Consider the following 15,276-nt stretch of genomic DNA (forward strand, 5'->3'; position numbering starts at 1 on the left):
TGTTTGTGTTTCGTGATGCGAATGGAGCAGTGGACTATCATAATATATACAGGAGTTTCAGCCTATATGATCTACCAAGGTCGAAACTGCAGCACCCAAACCCCCGATTGCGGGACCCCGAAGGGACCAAGATTATCTCGTTGGTTGTTTATTGGAGCATATTTATCCGACTTGAAAATTTTCGTCGCGCTTGGCGCGATTTATTGGTCCGTAAGCTCTACATTTAAATACCATCGGTAAATTAAGAGACAACTGCGCATATTTTAGAAAAATAGGCATATCGGCGCAGTCGATTACCACGCGTTGAACAGGATTAAGACTCCAAGATGAGAGGTGGGCCACAGCACATTTTCCAACCGGGAAATGGGCCACGGCCAAGAAAGGGCTAAGAACTCCTGCTCTAGTTGTTTTGACTCGACCTTAATTGATTCAATGTGTGTATTGACTCGACTTGTACACAAACCACTTCGCATGACTCGATCAATTCTTATGACATGAGACATTCTATATGATTGATTGATCTCGTGTATAAGTACCGATATTTGAAAAATAGGCATTTTATCTATTTCAGTGGTTCCCAACGTGGGCGATTTGGCGGTCTAGGGGGGCGAAAATGACCAAGGGGGCGATAGGGGCGAAAATAGCGAAGGGGGCGATGGCGCGTTAAAACGGCTTAATTGGAGCCAATTCGGAGAAATGACCTTTTTTTTAGTCAATCCACGAAAATTTAGCTGCAAAAGTGTAAAAATTCGACATCGAGCCGAAAAGTTGACCTTTTTTTTTTTTTAGTTAACCAACCGGCCATGTGAAGCTATTATTGTTTCGTGTAGTTCTGAAGGCCTGCACCCAGAATGGTATTGAAATTTAATAGTATAGTAGAGATGTGGCCAAAACAGGATTTGCTAAAAATTTATGTGAATTGACCTCATTTCAATGAATGTCAGATGCCAAATATCACAATATATAATCAAACTGAGAAAGCAATGAAACAATAGATTTGAAAAACGTTCAGTTCAGTTCAAAAATATGTTTATGCAAAGTTTTGTTACTCACTTATGCTTCCTTCAATGGCTTGCCAAGTTGCCGCATCTGCTTGGTATGCAAAAGAGGGGGAAATCGTTTTAAGGCACACTGACAACAATTGCTATTTATCAACTATCTTATACCAAAATGCTTTGGTGGCAAGATAAGTTATTTTAGTCATAACTAACACACTCCAAGTGGGTAGTTGAATATGAAATGTCCATTAGTGTGCGTCACCTAAATGACATGTTATATATAAATCTGCATGCGTTTGCTATTAGGTAGATCACTGTAACAGAAATTTCTGACCGTGTTTAAACAGTCTGACAGCTGTACACGATACTACTATGATGCCAAGCATGGTTTGGTGATGTTTATTCCCGAACATTAGATCCCATGCAAAATTCAATATTTTTCGATCAATTTTACAGACGATCACAACCTAGTCTTCGTCCAAATGCAGCCCAATGACAAGCAAACTCCATACTACAATGGAAGCGTTGTAGCGGTCAGTAAATTTACTAGGCACGTCTTTCATGTCAAATAATAGGGTGTGTGCATTTGCAGTCCTACAATGCTTCAGACCGACATATAGCCGCTCAGAGTCCGGACGAGATGAGCTTCGATTTGTTTTGGCGAATGGTTTTGGACAACGATGTTGATGTTATTGTAGCGTTGGGGGAGGTTTGTGGACTTACCTTATTAAAATTTGTTCTATGGAGGAATATTCTGTTAAAGGTTCGGAAATTGTGTCTAGCTTCATTCCTCTACTCTCCATCTTAGTTACAGAAGTATTTTTTATCATGCATTAACTTTGTTGTTAGTAAATGTCATCGCTATTTGCTGGAACTCGACAATATATCGGTTACACCAGTGGTTCTCAAACTGTGGTTTGCAAGAGAGGTTACGGGAGTACGTGAGCAACTTCATTTATATGGCGCTGTGATCATTTTTGCCACAACTATTTCAACTTTTATGTTCCACATGTTTAAAACATTTCAGTTTACAAAATGCAGCGTTTGATTGGAGCTATTAGGGTTTATTTGACCTAGTTATGGCTTCCGACCCAAAAAAATAGACTAGAAAAAAATAGACATTCTTTTTAAGGGGTACGCCATACATGAAGGTAAATTGAAGGGTGCGCAGCTCGAAAAAGTTTGAGAACCCCTGGATTAAGCCAACATTTTTTTAAGTTGTAAGTTTTGAAATCGAGCGGATGTTGTTGTTTTTTAATATCTAATTTTTGCAAAGTCTTTTGTGTTCGCATCTGTTGTATTTCCATATTCGGTCACTCAGTACAGTAAGAAATATTCACGTCGACCAGGCATAGATTCTACCACTAGGCTTGAATGGTGGTCAGCCGTGGTCGTAATATTGTTAGTCTTAAAATGTTTAAAGTAATTGATTTTCTCCTACAAACTTGGGTAAAGTACTGTCTGAGTGTGACGAGATGGTCAATCAAGTCATTGTTGGTACTCTAAGTAGAAGTAGAAATATCTTAGTAAGTTTCTACTCAAGCACGAGTAGAAGTGGCAGTGTCCAAGAAAGTATTATAAGTCTAGTTTTGCCTGAACAACTTAAAATTGCCTAGCAAAAGTAATCTTAAATCCCAACCACTTAGTAAGTTCGATCGTTACTGCCCACCTCTGTTCAAAACATGTAGCTCAGGACCGACCAAGTGGGTATCATCAACCTGTGGTTATGTCAGAGTGTGATAGGTCATAGTTATTTTTCACAATTTTTCATTTTCAAGTATAATTGTCATTTTTTTCTTTGTAATCACCCAAAGCAGTGTTTCCCTAGTATTCTGAAATCATAACCACTTACTTGAGTAGTACAAGGGTACCAGCTGTGCTCTATACTGCTGTCTATGACAGTGATAATAGTGATGCCTTCCTCTTTTATGTCTGGCCGTCCTTGGCGAGCTGACTGTTTTCGGCTCAGCTACGGGCATGGGTTAATGAAGTCTGCACAGCAGTTGCTGTATCGTGGATCATCTTCTACATAAGAGGTCTTTTACACAAGCAGGCCAAGCTTACTTTAGTAGCCTACTATGAAAAAGTGGATGCTCCTTGTTACTGACCACCTCTGGTGTGAAATACTATCTGAGCAACTTGCCAAGTGAATATAACGGCTTTCAATACCTTGTGGTAGAATGTACCTTCTAGGGCCATGATTGGTAACGAACTTTGTAACCCCAATCAATCAAATGAAATGAGGATAGTAATGTTTTGAATTTGGATTATTCTGTCACATAATTTGTTCAGGAGAAAGGATCTGACATGATTTGTTATTGGCCGGGTGTCTCCAAGTCTCAAAAATATGAAATCGCCACAGTTCGGACGTTGGAAGAGAATGAAGATAATGGACTTGTCGAGAGGACGTTTGAAGTTTCAAATAAATCGAAAAAGGTTAGTCGGCAAGGGATTTGTAACGTCTGTGGTTCTTGTGTGCTGCTACCGAACGAGTGGAAACTGTTACACCACTAATATTGCCTCAACAGCAATTATAGAACTAGCTAGTTAGCTAACGAATTATGGCTTGGATGGTTTTGTATTTGTGGCGGCATTTCTCAATTTTGCGGGCCTGAACGCTATTTTCATGGAGTTATCAACATCGCATGCCTCGTTTTTAACACGTTCTTCCATTTCGTTACTATGTTTCTAGGTCCGGATGAGAATTTGATTTGATTGACTTCACCAAGTCTTTTCAACTACTTGCTGCCTTTTCATTGTACCGCAATCTTGCGTTGTTTTGATTAGGTGAAAATTATGAATCAACCGATGAACTTATACTAAATCTGGACTACTCATTGACAGACGGTGGTCCAAATGCGAACCTTTTCACTGTTAAATCCGAACCTCTTGTCAATTCACTTACTAGCTGTGACTAACAGAACAATTAATACATTTGGCTTATTGCTTTTGCTAATACAGCCTTAACGGATTTTGTATATAGGTGTACGGCGTATACCATATTACATTTTTACCAATGGAAATTAATTCCTGAAAGTTAGACCTATGCAGATTTCTAACTGGACCTTTGTTGGGTAGTCTTGGTTTAGATCAGTGGTTCTTAACCTTTTTTCTCCCAGCGCCCCCTTTCAAAAATTATCGTGCTCCAGCGCCCCCCCCCCCCAACTTCATATTGCAAGGAATGTAATAAAGACAATGAGTAAAAGGGAGGGCCGTAACAGCACTTCGTTAACCCCCCTAAAAACGATTGCCTTGCGCACCCATAGCGTGATAAACCGAACTTCTGAGGGCTTCGCCCCCACGAAGCCCATATTGTGATTTTGATGGTCATCAAAGTTTGTGTGGCGTGGTCGCCCTAGGTACCAAAATTTCCATAATGCATGAATGAATAGGTGGTAATTACATATATAAGTCGCTATAAACTTTTTATCCTGTCAGCCCACGTAATCAGATTTACCATTAGCACTGAGTGAGCTGTTGTATAGGAAAATAAAGGGCACGTAATTAATAATTAAACATATTCGGGCGTGCCCACAGGTACAATTATTCATTAACAGGGCCGTAACAGCACTTCATCAGCCCCCCCCCCAAACAAAAAACGTTGGTCCTGGGCCCCCGTCGGGTGATAAACCAAACTTCCGGGGGACTTCACTCCCAGACCCCCATTAGGCTGTCCGCTATTTGCTGATAGCCTATTAGGTATCTACATTGGGTGTCCATTTACTGAGGCAGCTATTCGCGCGAAGTGCGAAAAATTTCACTAATTAATGATTGAATTGGTCAATATCATCGGGAATTGCATGTAAATTGAGATCAATTTTTATCCTCTCTCTGCTCACGTAAACACATTTACCGGTAGAGCTGAGTGAGGTGCAATGTTCCCTCTAAGCTGCGCACGTGCGCAGTGCTGACACGGTATCTGCACACAGAAAATCTACGTTGCGCACAACAAATCCGGAGTTATTACCTTTTTTAGTCATTACGCACTGTTGTCCAAGGGTCAGCGCAGTGAGTTGTTGAGTGTGCGCAGACTCATCAAAACTTAAAGCGAACATGGTGAGGTTTCTTGGAAACTGTAGGGCCCGTTACTAATAATTAAACATATTCGGGCGGGCGAACCCGTTGGTATGACTTCGTTGCATGATGTTATTTCGTGATCCCCTGTCTGCAATATCAAAAAATATAGAATCGCTCAACGGGGATATCGCCCAACATGAATATCCCTGTCGCCCAATCGTACTAAACTAAAAGACGTACACGATTTCAGATTGGTATTTCTTCACTGACATATAATTTTTCCCCGTGGGATTCGGATTGCTAAGACAGGAACATTCGGTGTCAGTCATTTAGGCGCCCATGGACAATTAAACCTATATGTATTTTGAAGGCTATATGTAACGAAGTTTTCGGTGTTAATTTGCTCTGAATACTCATTAAGGATATGTCCTATCACCAAATCATCTATACTGCGAAGCCATTTTTCTCCAGCGCCCCCCATACCGCCCCCTGAGCCCAGCGCCCCCCATATCACCCCCTGAGCGTTTCCGCCCCCCTTCAAGATCGCCAGCGCCCCCTGGGGGGCGCTGGGGGCAAGGTTAAGAACCACTGGTTTAGATCAACATCCCTTAACTCCATGCCACCCCTCAGAATTTCCCAATAGATATCGCTTGCCTTCTGGGAAACCAATGCCCTATTGTATCTAAAGACTCTGGGAGTATTCTCCAATCCCTGCTTAGCAGCGCAAGACGACATAATATACCAACGCCGGCAATGAGTTTCTTTGGTCCTGAATAAACACAATATATTCGTAATTCGCCACAGATCAACGTGCTGCAAATCAGCTATGGGGGATGGCCGGAGGACAACGTGCCTTCGGGGTCTGGCGCTGTCCTTGAGATCATCTCCAGAATTGAAAAGCACTATCAAGCTCGGCCGGACCAAGAGACCCGAACCGCCGTGGTTCATTGCGGGTACAATTAGATTTAGATATCTAATTGGCTTTCAGTTATCAATATTACAATTTGTGGATTATTTAACATTTTTATTGGCAATTCCAGATTTCTCGGATAATCTTGTGTACAAAACCTTTCATCCCTCTACAATAGTAGTCAGCAACCCCTGGCCCATTCATAGTTATGTTGCTCAGTCAATTATAGCTCCAAAAATGTCAATCAACACTATGAAATTCACCTCGAAAATGGTTAGTATGCCAGCACCCTTTCATTTCTGGGACAGCACGGTTCGTATTTATGTTCCTGAAACACTGTGAAATTCGATGTTCAGATTTTCAAAATTACAATAAAATTAATTATATAGCTACGCAGTTTTTTTTTTTAAATTGGATTAGCATCAATACTATCGCTACACAATTTTTTCCAAATTAGATAAGTATTAAAATTACATAATTTGCAAAACGTTGGAATTGGAATTAAATTTCAAATTGAAATACAAAAAAAATCAAGCTCAGTTCATATCAAATCAGAGCTTATCCTCATCAGTATGAGATTGGCAAATGTCTGCACATCAAGCTCGGCTCGTTCCATGCTATGCAATTCTGCTGTAGTATTTTTGGGAAAACCAGAAATCTGATAGAATTGAAATTAGAGCATAGAAATATTTCATGAATTAGATCATAAATAAATTAGATTAGATCGCTCTAATTAGTCTAATTAGTCTGCATTGATATCCAGATATAGTTTTACAGACATAGTGCGAAGGGCTAGCACGATATGGAAATTTTGTATTGGCTAATTAATTTCATACTGTCGACGGCGCAGATGCTAAAAAACACCTATTTCTCCATGCCTACCCAATGTGTGGTACACAGCCGAAATGGTGACGATGTGACAATGAATAATACCATCGTTGCGCATCTTATTCAATGGGGCACCATTGACTTTACCGACTCCTGAAGTTGATAATTTCATGACACTCATTCAGTGATGGATCGGGACGCAGTGGGACCTTTTGCGCAATCTCGAACCTCGTGGAGAGACTCAAAATCGAGAACAGGGTGGATGTCTTCAGGGCAGTGAAGGATTTGAGAGACCTGCGACCCGGAATGGTTGAGACCAAGGTCAGAATTGTGAATTAGCTCCGAAGCTGTGGTCTTTGACAGATCTTTCGCTTTCAGGAGCAGTATGAATTTTGCTACCACGCAGTTTCGGAATACTTGCAGCTGTTCGGCCTGTACGGGAATTTTCAATGATTGTATTTTTTCACTCGATTACTGAACGGCAAATTGTCACCCGTGCGTCACGGACGTCTGTGCATGTAGCAAATATTGCAATATTAAAACCGCAGTATTGAGTTGGACTGATTTCTATGCATACCTAAGTATTTTCGTTTTTTAAAGACCTTGTAATCATTGCCATCACAGCGAATCTTTACTGTGACTTTGTATAAAATAAATTGGAATGGATATAGTGCAGGGGTTCTTAATCTGGTCGATAGCAGACCGAATATTTCGTAAGGTTGGAGAATGAAGCTCCGATTCGATTCCTGAGCAATTGCGACCGCGTTGTTACCTCATTCCGGATTCAAGGAACATTATTTCTCTCAGGGGGCTTCGCGACTCCACTCAAATGCGTTCACGCCCCCAGTTTGAGAACCACTGGCTTATAAAGTATCCATTGGCAAGTGGAAGAAGTGCAGCTAATTTCTGCTCGATTAGTCTACAAGTAATTTAAGAAGAGCTCACAGTCGCAGGTAATGGCTAATCGTTGTATAAATGGCGCTATTGCATTGTCTTCATGCTCCACGTAACCCGTTCAACCCACCCATCCCCGTTTGTTATGAAAATTTTAACGAAACGTTTGACAAAATCTCAACTGAAAAATGAAGTATTTCAGGTATGAAATTGGTATTGAATGTGGCCTGAAAATTGTGCACCGCCTCATTCAGCCGAAGTGGAGTAGGCTACTCTATGTCCATTGTCCACATCTGCAATTGCGGTTGGATTTTCGATGTATTTTTCGAGTCGACGTTTGGATTGGATCAATCCAGCATAAAACGGAGGGGCAGATTAGTTTCGTGATCAGTATCAGTGACGTGCGGTGAGGTTCATTGTTGATGAGACACTGACCCCTTTAGAATTAGATTAGAAATATATCAATGCAGGGTTGCGATTTTTGATGACTCGAGTCATTATTTCAAAATACGGAAATGACTCGAATCATAGCGCATGACTCGGACCAAGTCGTATGACTCGAGACTCAGACGGCCAAGACCGACATTTCATTGTAATTGCGAAGAATAGTAAAGTAACCACACTATTGACATTTCGTGTATTGGTACTGGTGCTTGAAAATTCGACCAGAAAATGTTAAAAGTGAGTAAAATTAGTAGATTATAAATGCGAATCATTGGATGTCGCCAAACAGAGTTATAAAAAGTGGGTTTAACAAGACTTTAAATGAAAACTGAGCAGTCAACGCAATGACTTGGACTCGGACTCGAGTCATAATACCATGACTCAGACTCGAGTCGATCATAATATAGGCTTACCATATTTTGGAAATCTAAAAAGAGGACACTTTTTCAGAAATTTGCAACTTGCAAAACCGGAGTAGAATTCGCAAAAACCGGTGAATTTTTCCCACTTTGTGATCGGTTGACTAAAAAAAAGGTCATCTTTTCGCTCAGAGCTAAAATCACCGTTTTTCACTCCGAAATACCCGCCGGAGCTTCACTTCTGTGCTAATTTGCGGCATATCACTCGCAATTTGCTCTAAATCTGACCTAAATTTTCAAAAAAGAAGACAAAATCTCAAAAAAGAGGACAAAAGGGCGTCCTCCGAGGACACTTTCAAAAAAGTCAAAAAAGAGGACAAATCCTCTTAAAAGAGGACGTATGGTAAGCCTATCATAATACCATGACTCGGACTCGACCCTCTGCTCGCTAACTTGGACTCGGAGTTGATTCGGTCATTTATTGAATATGACTCGAGTCAAAACTATAAAAGTGAGATTGACTTGGGACTCGGAGCCTTTGGTTACAACCCTAGTAGAATGCTATCTGATATCCACAAAGTAGGCCTACGTGCGGATGGAAAATGAAAATATAACAGCTACATGAGTAAGGTAATGTATTTGCTCTGCACTACAGTTTGGCCGATTTATAATACGTTATAATGCTGCGTGGCGATTGTGAGATTGATAGCAAACATGAGGCAAATTAATATTTGCCTCGCCTGGCTATCGTTTCTCTTCGCTGTCATTATAGGTAACAAATCCGAAGTTCACATTCCGCGGCGATTTTGAGGGGTTCTGGTCCTCCGACATTGTTATTATTCAGATTTTTGTAATAAATGCGACAATAGCATAGTTATTATAAATTCGGAGCTGTTTTTGGTGAATGGAGCTCTCATAAGTGACGCTTGGCCAGTCTGTGCCTTACTTTTCTTTCTATTTTCAGGCTATATCTTCATAGGGTTACCATATTTTGAAATCGGGAAAGGACACTTTTTCAAAATTGTCAGACTTACAATACCGGAGTAAAATCTGGAAAAAATGGTAAATTTACCACAAAGTTGTGGTTGGTTGGTTGATTCAAAATAGATCAACTTTCGAAATGTAGTTTTTCTTTCACATTTTCCGTCCCTTACGTTCGACCCACGAATTTCCTGTGTAGCGTCATTTATTCCCATTTTCACTCATTTACCGATGCTACAGATAGACGAGACAGGCCGCCAATATGATAACTTTACTAATCTTAGAACTTTAAATCAAATATCTGTCTTGTCAGTCTGATGCAACACAAATACAAGCATTCAGTTTTTATTACGAGAACATCGACGACAGCTCACAAATAGCTTATAGAGAAACAACGAATTCACGTCTACATACTATCTGATAGAGAAACAACGAATTCACGTCTAGATACCAGCTGATAGAGAATCAACAGATGCATGTTTATGTAGAGCAGAGGTCTCAAACACGCGGCCCGGATCTTAAAGTTCACCTTAAAACTACTATAAAGAACATTGAAATCCCCAAAAACTTAACTATCACATCACTTTTAAAAGCTACTATGCAGTAAAAGATCTGCTATTACGTCACATTTCCAATTCATGATGATAAAACATGACCCTTGATGATTCGTGACTGAAAATTGTGATTTGGTTTGGTCCGATCTTCTCGTAAAATTACTCGATTTGGGATTGACTGGGTGAGTTAATAAAAATGACTTGAGTTGAGTCGGGTCAAACGGTAAAATCAGAGAAGGTTTTGCGACTCGGAACGGTGACTTGGTATTCCTACGGACGAAACAATCGAAGAAACTGTCATGGGGAATAGTAATATATCAAAACATCGTTGCTTGCGTTGCGTATAGGATATGTAGCTATCTAATCAGGTCTGTATGGCAACCGTTGTCATTCTGTGACCCCATGACGTATAAGTTGGTTACATGTTGGGTGTTGTTTGTTCTCTTTATCCATGTTATTATCGGTGGCGAGTAGGGCTGGGCACAATGATTCGAGTACTCGAATCTGAATCGAGTATTAATTTTAATGATTCGAGTCGAGTAGTAAAAGACGATTTTTTCGAGTACTGAAATTATACGCTCCTCACCACTGAAAGTTGATTTATCAACGAGGAGTTTATCAACGATCAGCGAGTTTATGCTAATTTCACTGTTGAAGCCTTGAAACCTTGATTGGCCGTATCGCAGCATACGAAACATGAAGTACAAAGCTACGAACGTTACTGGAAATAGCACATTTCCGAAGTCATGATCATCCCACAATATTGTCACCAAGTGCAATGAAATCGGTATGCTGGAAGTATCCTTAATATGATGGATAACAGGCATTATATTCTTTGTGGTCGCTTAAAAGGTACATATTTGAACTTTGACAGATAATATTCTGCTATTCTGCTATGACGTCATAATGAGTGATACTCGACTCGACTCGAAGCATTTTACGTGAATCAGAATCGAATCACTCAGGTACTCGATTTTGCCCAGCCCTAGTGGCGAGTAAGATATTAGTACGCTTTACAGCTGAAACACCAATGAATTCTTTGCCGATTGGACATTTCTATTTCAGGGGTTCCTAACCAGGGTCTGTAGACCCCATCGGGGTACGTAGCACCACATCAGGGTGCACGAGATACATTGTGGAATTAGGCCTATATGCTGGGGAATATTTTCTTGGCCAATTTATTCAACTGGAGCGCGATTTTATGTGAATGGGCTTTCTGATTTTCATATAGGTAGGTACCATCAGAAATTGTGTTGAAATCTCATTGGAATCACAGGGGGTGCATGATGCATCCTCTCCTATGATGTCTATAACCATTAATTTAAAAAAATTATGCCCGCCACGAAAACAATTTTATTCAAATATTTGATAATATGAATTTTTCCCGTGTCAAGCGTGAACATTACAATAGTAAATTACATATCTAAGATGATTGTGGAATGCATGTCTAGAAGGTCCCGTCAAAAAAGGCCTACTTGGAAATAATACATTGAATACCCTCATTATTGGTGCTGCGGCCCGCGGCGTCATCAAAACTAGGAAATTGGCCCGCGAGCTCATTTGAGTTTGAGACCTCTGATGTAGGGGTACAGTTTTTCTTTCACATTATCACGTGGTTGATTAAAAAAAGGTCAACTTTCCGGCTCAGCTCCCGAAATAGCCGCCGGAGCGTTACTTCAGTGCTGATTTACTGTATCGTGGTAGAATTTACCCTACATTTACCAAAAATTCTCAAAAAAGGACAAAATCTCAAAAAGGACGCTACTTCTTAAAATTGTTAGATTGCCTAAAATAACTTACATTTGGCTCAATTCCAACCAGTAGAAAGCAATGCTATGAGAAAATTTTTTGGATTAATTACAAATAGATACTTTCAAATTTTACCGGCTACCTCATGATATTGTTAGATGGTGTAAAAATATGATTCATAGCAAATTTAGCTCAATTCCAACTACAAGAAGCGAAGTTATCAGAGTGGAATATTTTGGATATGAAAAAATAGCCGGCTTACTACTAGCATCTAATTATATTATATGAAAGAATATCTCACTAAAAATACTCCCTCTGATATCATTGATTCTTCTTTTTAAAATTAAGCCAGATTCAGTGTTCTTTTTATGTAACATAACAATTTTATCAAGTAGCCAACCAGTACAATAAAAAAGAAGTTATTTTTGAACAGCCCTATTGTACAAACATCACACGACATTGGCCATTCATTATTATACTCACGTGCAAAATGCACATACCTAACAAAACGTCATATGAACGGAGGTTATTGTGTGTTTTCACAGACAGCAGATCAAATCAGTGAGTTAAACTTCAAAAATACTAAAGTGGAAAGGAGATCCTTAGATATGTTAAAGCGGCATGGCCTTAGAATATATCCACATCTACTGAATAGCCTACACGTTCCACTGGTGCACTATATGCAGGAATTGACAAGCATTTTTGAACCACACTGAAGAGCATCGGATACTCATTATTTCTAGTCGCCCAAAAATGCAAAGAATCATCGCCTTCAAATCTACACATGAGCTTATCAGTCTCTTCCAAGTACTTGACCTTTTGACCATCTCAGTCATTTCATTGGCTGTAATTTGTAACTTTGCTTCGATTGTTTGCTTGGATAATTGAAAAGTCTTGAGTACTTTGATTGCGGAGGATCTATTACCTCTTCATTATAGAAATTAATTTCTATACTTCATCACTGGATGATTTTGTACAATGCATCAGAGATAAGCGGATTTGGAATTTCTATGTTCTAATCCAATCCAGATCCGAAACCTCAAACCCTAATCCAAATCCTAATCCAAAACTTTGGTATATTGAAATCTACGTCCAAACCTAATCCGATTCTAACTTGACATTCAGTAAAAATGCTAATTTAGGTAAGGGAGGAATTGGAATTTTTTCTTTCACAATCAACAATTCTCTTGATTTAAGATAACTTAGCAGAGGGCTGCACCTCTCATGTTCATTGGCCTCAAGTGTACCATAGTGTAGTGTGCCATAAGTATATTAATAACTGATCAGAATAAATTTTGTCGCCATGCGTCACACGACGTAATCGGTCAATCCAAATCCATTCAGAAAAAAAATGTCTAATCCTAATCCAATCCAAATCCAACAAAATTTCACAAATCCGTCTTTTTCAAATCTTAATCCTAATCCATGCTCATCTCTGCAATGCTTTGCTACTATGTATCATTATAGAAATTAAACATGGAACGGCAACGACCGATTTTGCAGCTTCGTTCCGCTTCGCCAAGGCTGGAGTGGAGATTTGTTTTGCGTAAGCGACTGTAGGATTTCTGGCAATCCAAAAGCTATCTTCCCGAGCGCAGAAATTATTGAATCTGGTCTTGATCGAAAGCTACTGTTGCAGCGATTCCGAAAATATAAATTAAAATAATGATCAGGCACTGATCCACCTACAATCTGTCCTCCAAGTCTGAAATATCGGCATTGTTCGAACAATTGGAGAGTCGCAACGGGTCATTGTTAATTTCTATAGCATCATTGTATATTGTTTTTACGGCGGCATATCTGATATCAGACGAGTGCAGCAAAGCAGTGGTGACAAATAGCGATGTCGGCAGAATTCGTCAGATGCGTCGATTGAATCATTACGATTCGCAAATTTCTTCATCTTCAAGTCATATAAAATAAGCCGAGTCAATGACTTGGGTCGAGTCATGCGTAATGACTCGAGTACAAGTCGAGTCAATCCAAATATTGATTTGAGTCGAGTCGAGTCATTTTCCCATTTCAAAAAAATTACTCGAGTCAAGTCGAGTCACAAAAAAATCGTGACTCGAGTCATTACAACCCTGCATTTAGTCGTCCTCGGAGAACATTTTCAAAACCCTGAAAAAGGAGGACAAATCCCTCCTAGATGAGGACGTATGTTAACCCTATATACAGGGTTGTCATCGACAAGGACCCAAAAATAAGGACAGTCGAAATGTTAGATTAGCATTAATACAGCGTTTTTGTACATGCTCTATGTTAGTTGAGATAGCGGTATTTCCTATGGCTTCCAGGTTAAAGTCACAATTGCAGATATTGCAATGTGCAAAACAGTCGCCCTTCAATCTTCGTTTGATACCTTCGAATTCTCTCCCATAATCGTCACAAATAACGTTCTTATACACTTGCTCATTTTAGTTAATCATATTTAGCCTTATTAGTAGCTAAAACTATATGTGCAATATAATTTAGGTAAATTTTTATCAATGGTTTATAGATTTACTACTTTTGAACCCAAGTGTCGACTGCACTGCTCTCTTTTTACTACTCAATAAATGCTGCCTTCGCCGCAGCTTAATCTGCTGTAGACCTAACAGCAGAAACCTGGTACTGCTGTTTACTGCTAAAATGACGTCCTCTGCGACAGCTTGGTACAGCCGAAACTGCTGTACCACTCACTGCCGCCCTAGCTATCTCCCTACTTAGAAGTCAAATCCTGTGGTATGTAAACCACGGGAGTTCCTTTCATTTTTGGTGTCATGAAATCACGATGCAAAAGCATAATTTTAAAATATTATGCAACACAGATACCACGCGAAAAGGATCGAAGTTCTGTAGTTGTTGAAAATAAGACATGCCAGCATGGGTTCTTCTGATACTCTTTAAATCCTTAATCCAATCGAAGTTACATTATGGCATCCTCTGTTGGGGGGCTGCCAGTAAAACTGCACTCAAGCCACTGCAGAACATTAGTAGAAAATATCCATAATTATGGGTGTCATAATCATTGAAGGTTTACATAACTTTCTGTCATTCATCCTGACGACAGGTGAGGCACTGGCTCACTTGCCTCCCCTGACCGCACGTCACTGATTCATTATCTCCTAGGTTTCCTCATTTTTCATTAGTTTCCTAGCAGGATTTGAGATATCTGTTGACGATGGTAACATATCAGTGATAAATACATCTGGTAGGCTGAAATGCTTTCCGTACCTGGCTGTACCTTGTCACACTATATATGTTACCATAGACGCTGACTTTTATTTTTGCATGGGGTGGCGGCAGGCGAGTAGCCAGAGGGGTGTCGAAACCACTACTTTTGAAACGCAAAACCCCGTCCTTTTGAAATGACCATTCTGACGCTAATATTCCGTTGCAATTCAACAAGTCATATTATCAGTGTTACGCGAGCCACGACGCGATCTCCCGCTGAGATGATTGCGAAATTATGTAATTGATTGCCGCACGCTCGGCATTCGTCGCTGGACTGAGCACAGTGAGCAGTAACACGGCGCGACAATTCTGAACACGAAAGACAA

General features: G+C 40.0%; 1 protein-coding gene across 1 annotated transcript in view; it reads left to right on the forward strand.

Annotated features, from left to right (window-relative positions):
- Positions 1–7,424, forward strand: part of LOC145444080 (tyrosine-protein phosphatase Lar-like) — a 73,641-nt gene extending 66,217 nt beyond the window's left edge. The window contains exons 25-30 of the mRNA XM_080321998.1: positions 1,455–1,531; positions 1,591–1,707; positions 3,291–3,434; positions 5,820–5,968; positions 6,939–7,074; positions 7,132–7,424. Of these exons, the coding sequence (XP_080178124.1) occupies positions 1,455–1,531; positions 1,591–1,707; positions 3,291–3,434; positions 5,820–5,968; positions 6,939–7,074; positions 7,132–7,206 (698 nt within the window). The 3' untranslated portion in view covers positions 7,207–7,424. The remainder of the gene's footprint in view (positions 1–1,454; positions 1,532–1,590; positions 1,708–3,290; positions 3,435–5,819; positions 5,969–6,938; positions 7,075–7,131) is intronic.
- The last annotated feature ends 7,852 nt before the right edge of the window (positions 7,425–15,276 follow it).

The sequence above is a fragment of the Botryllus schlosseri genome, chromosome 8 (genome assembly GCF_051294905.1).
Source record: "Botryllus schlosseri isolate E-star chromosome 8, Bs_hap1, whole genome shotgun sequence".
In the NCBI taxonomy this organism is placed as follows: domain Eukaryota; kingdom Metazoa; phylum Chordata; class Ascidiacea; order Stolidobranchia; family Styelidae; genus Botryllus; species Botryllus schlosseri.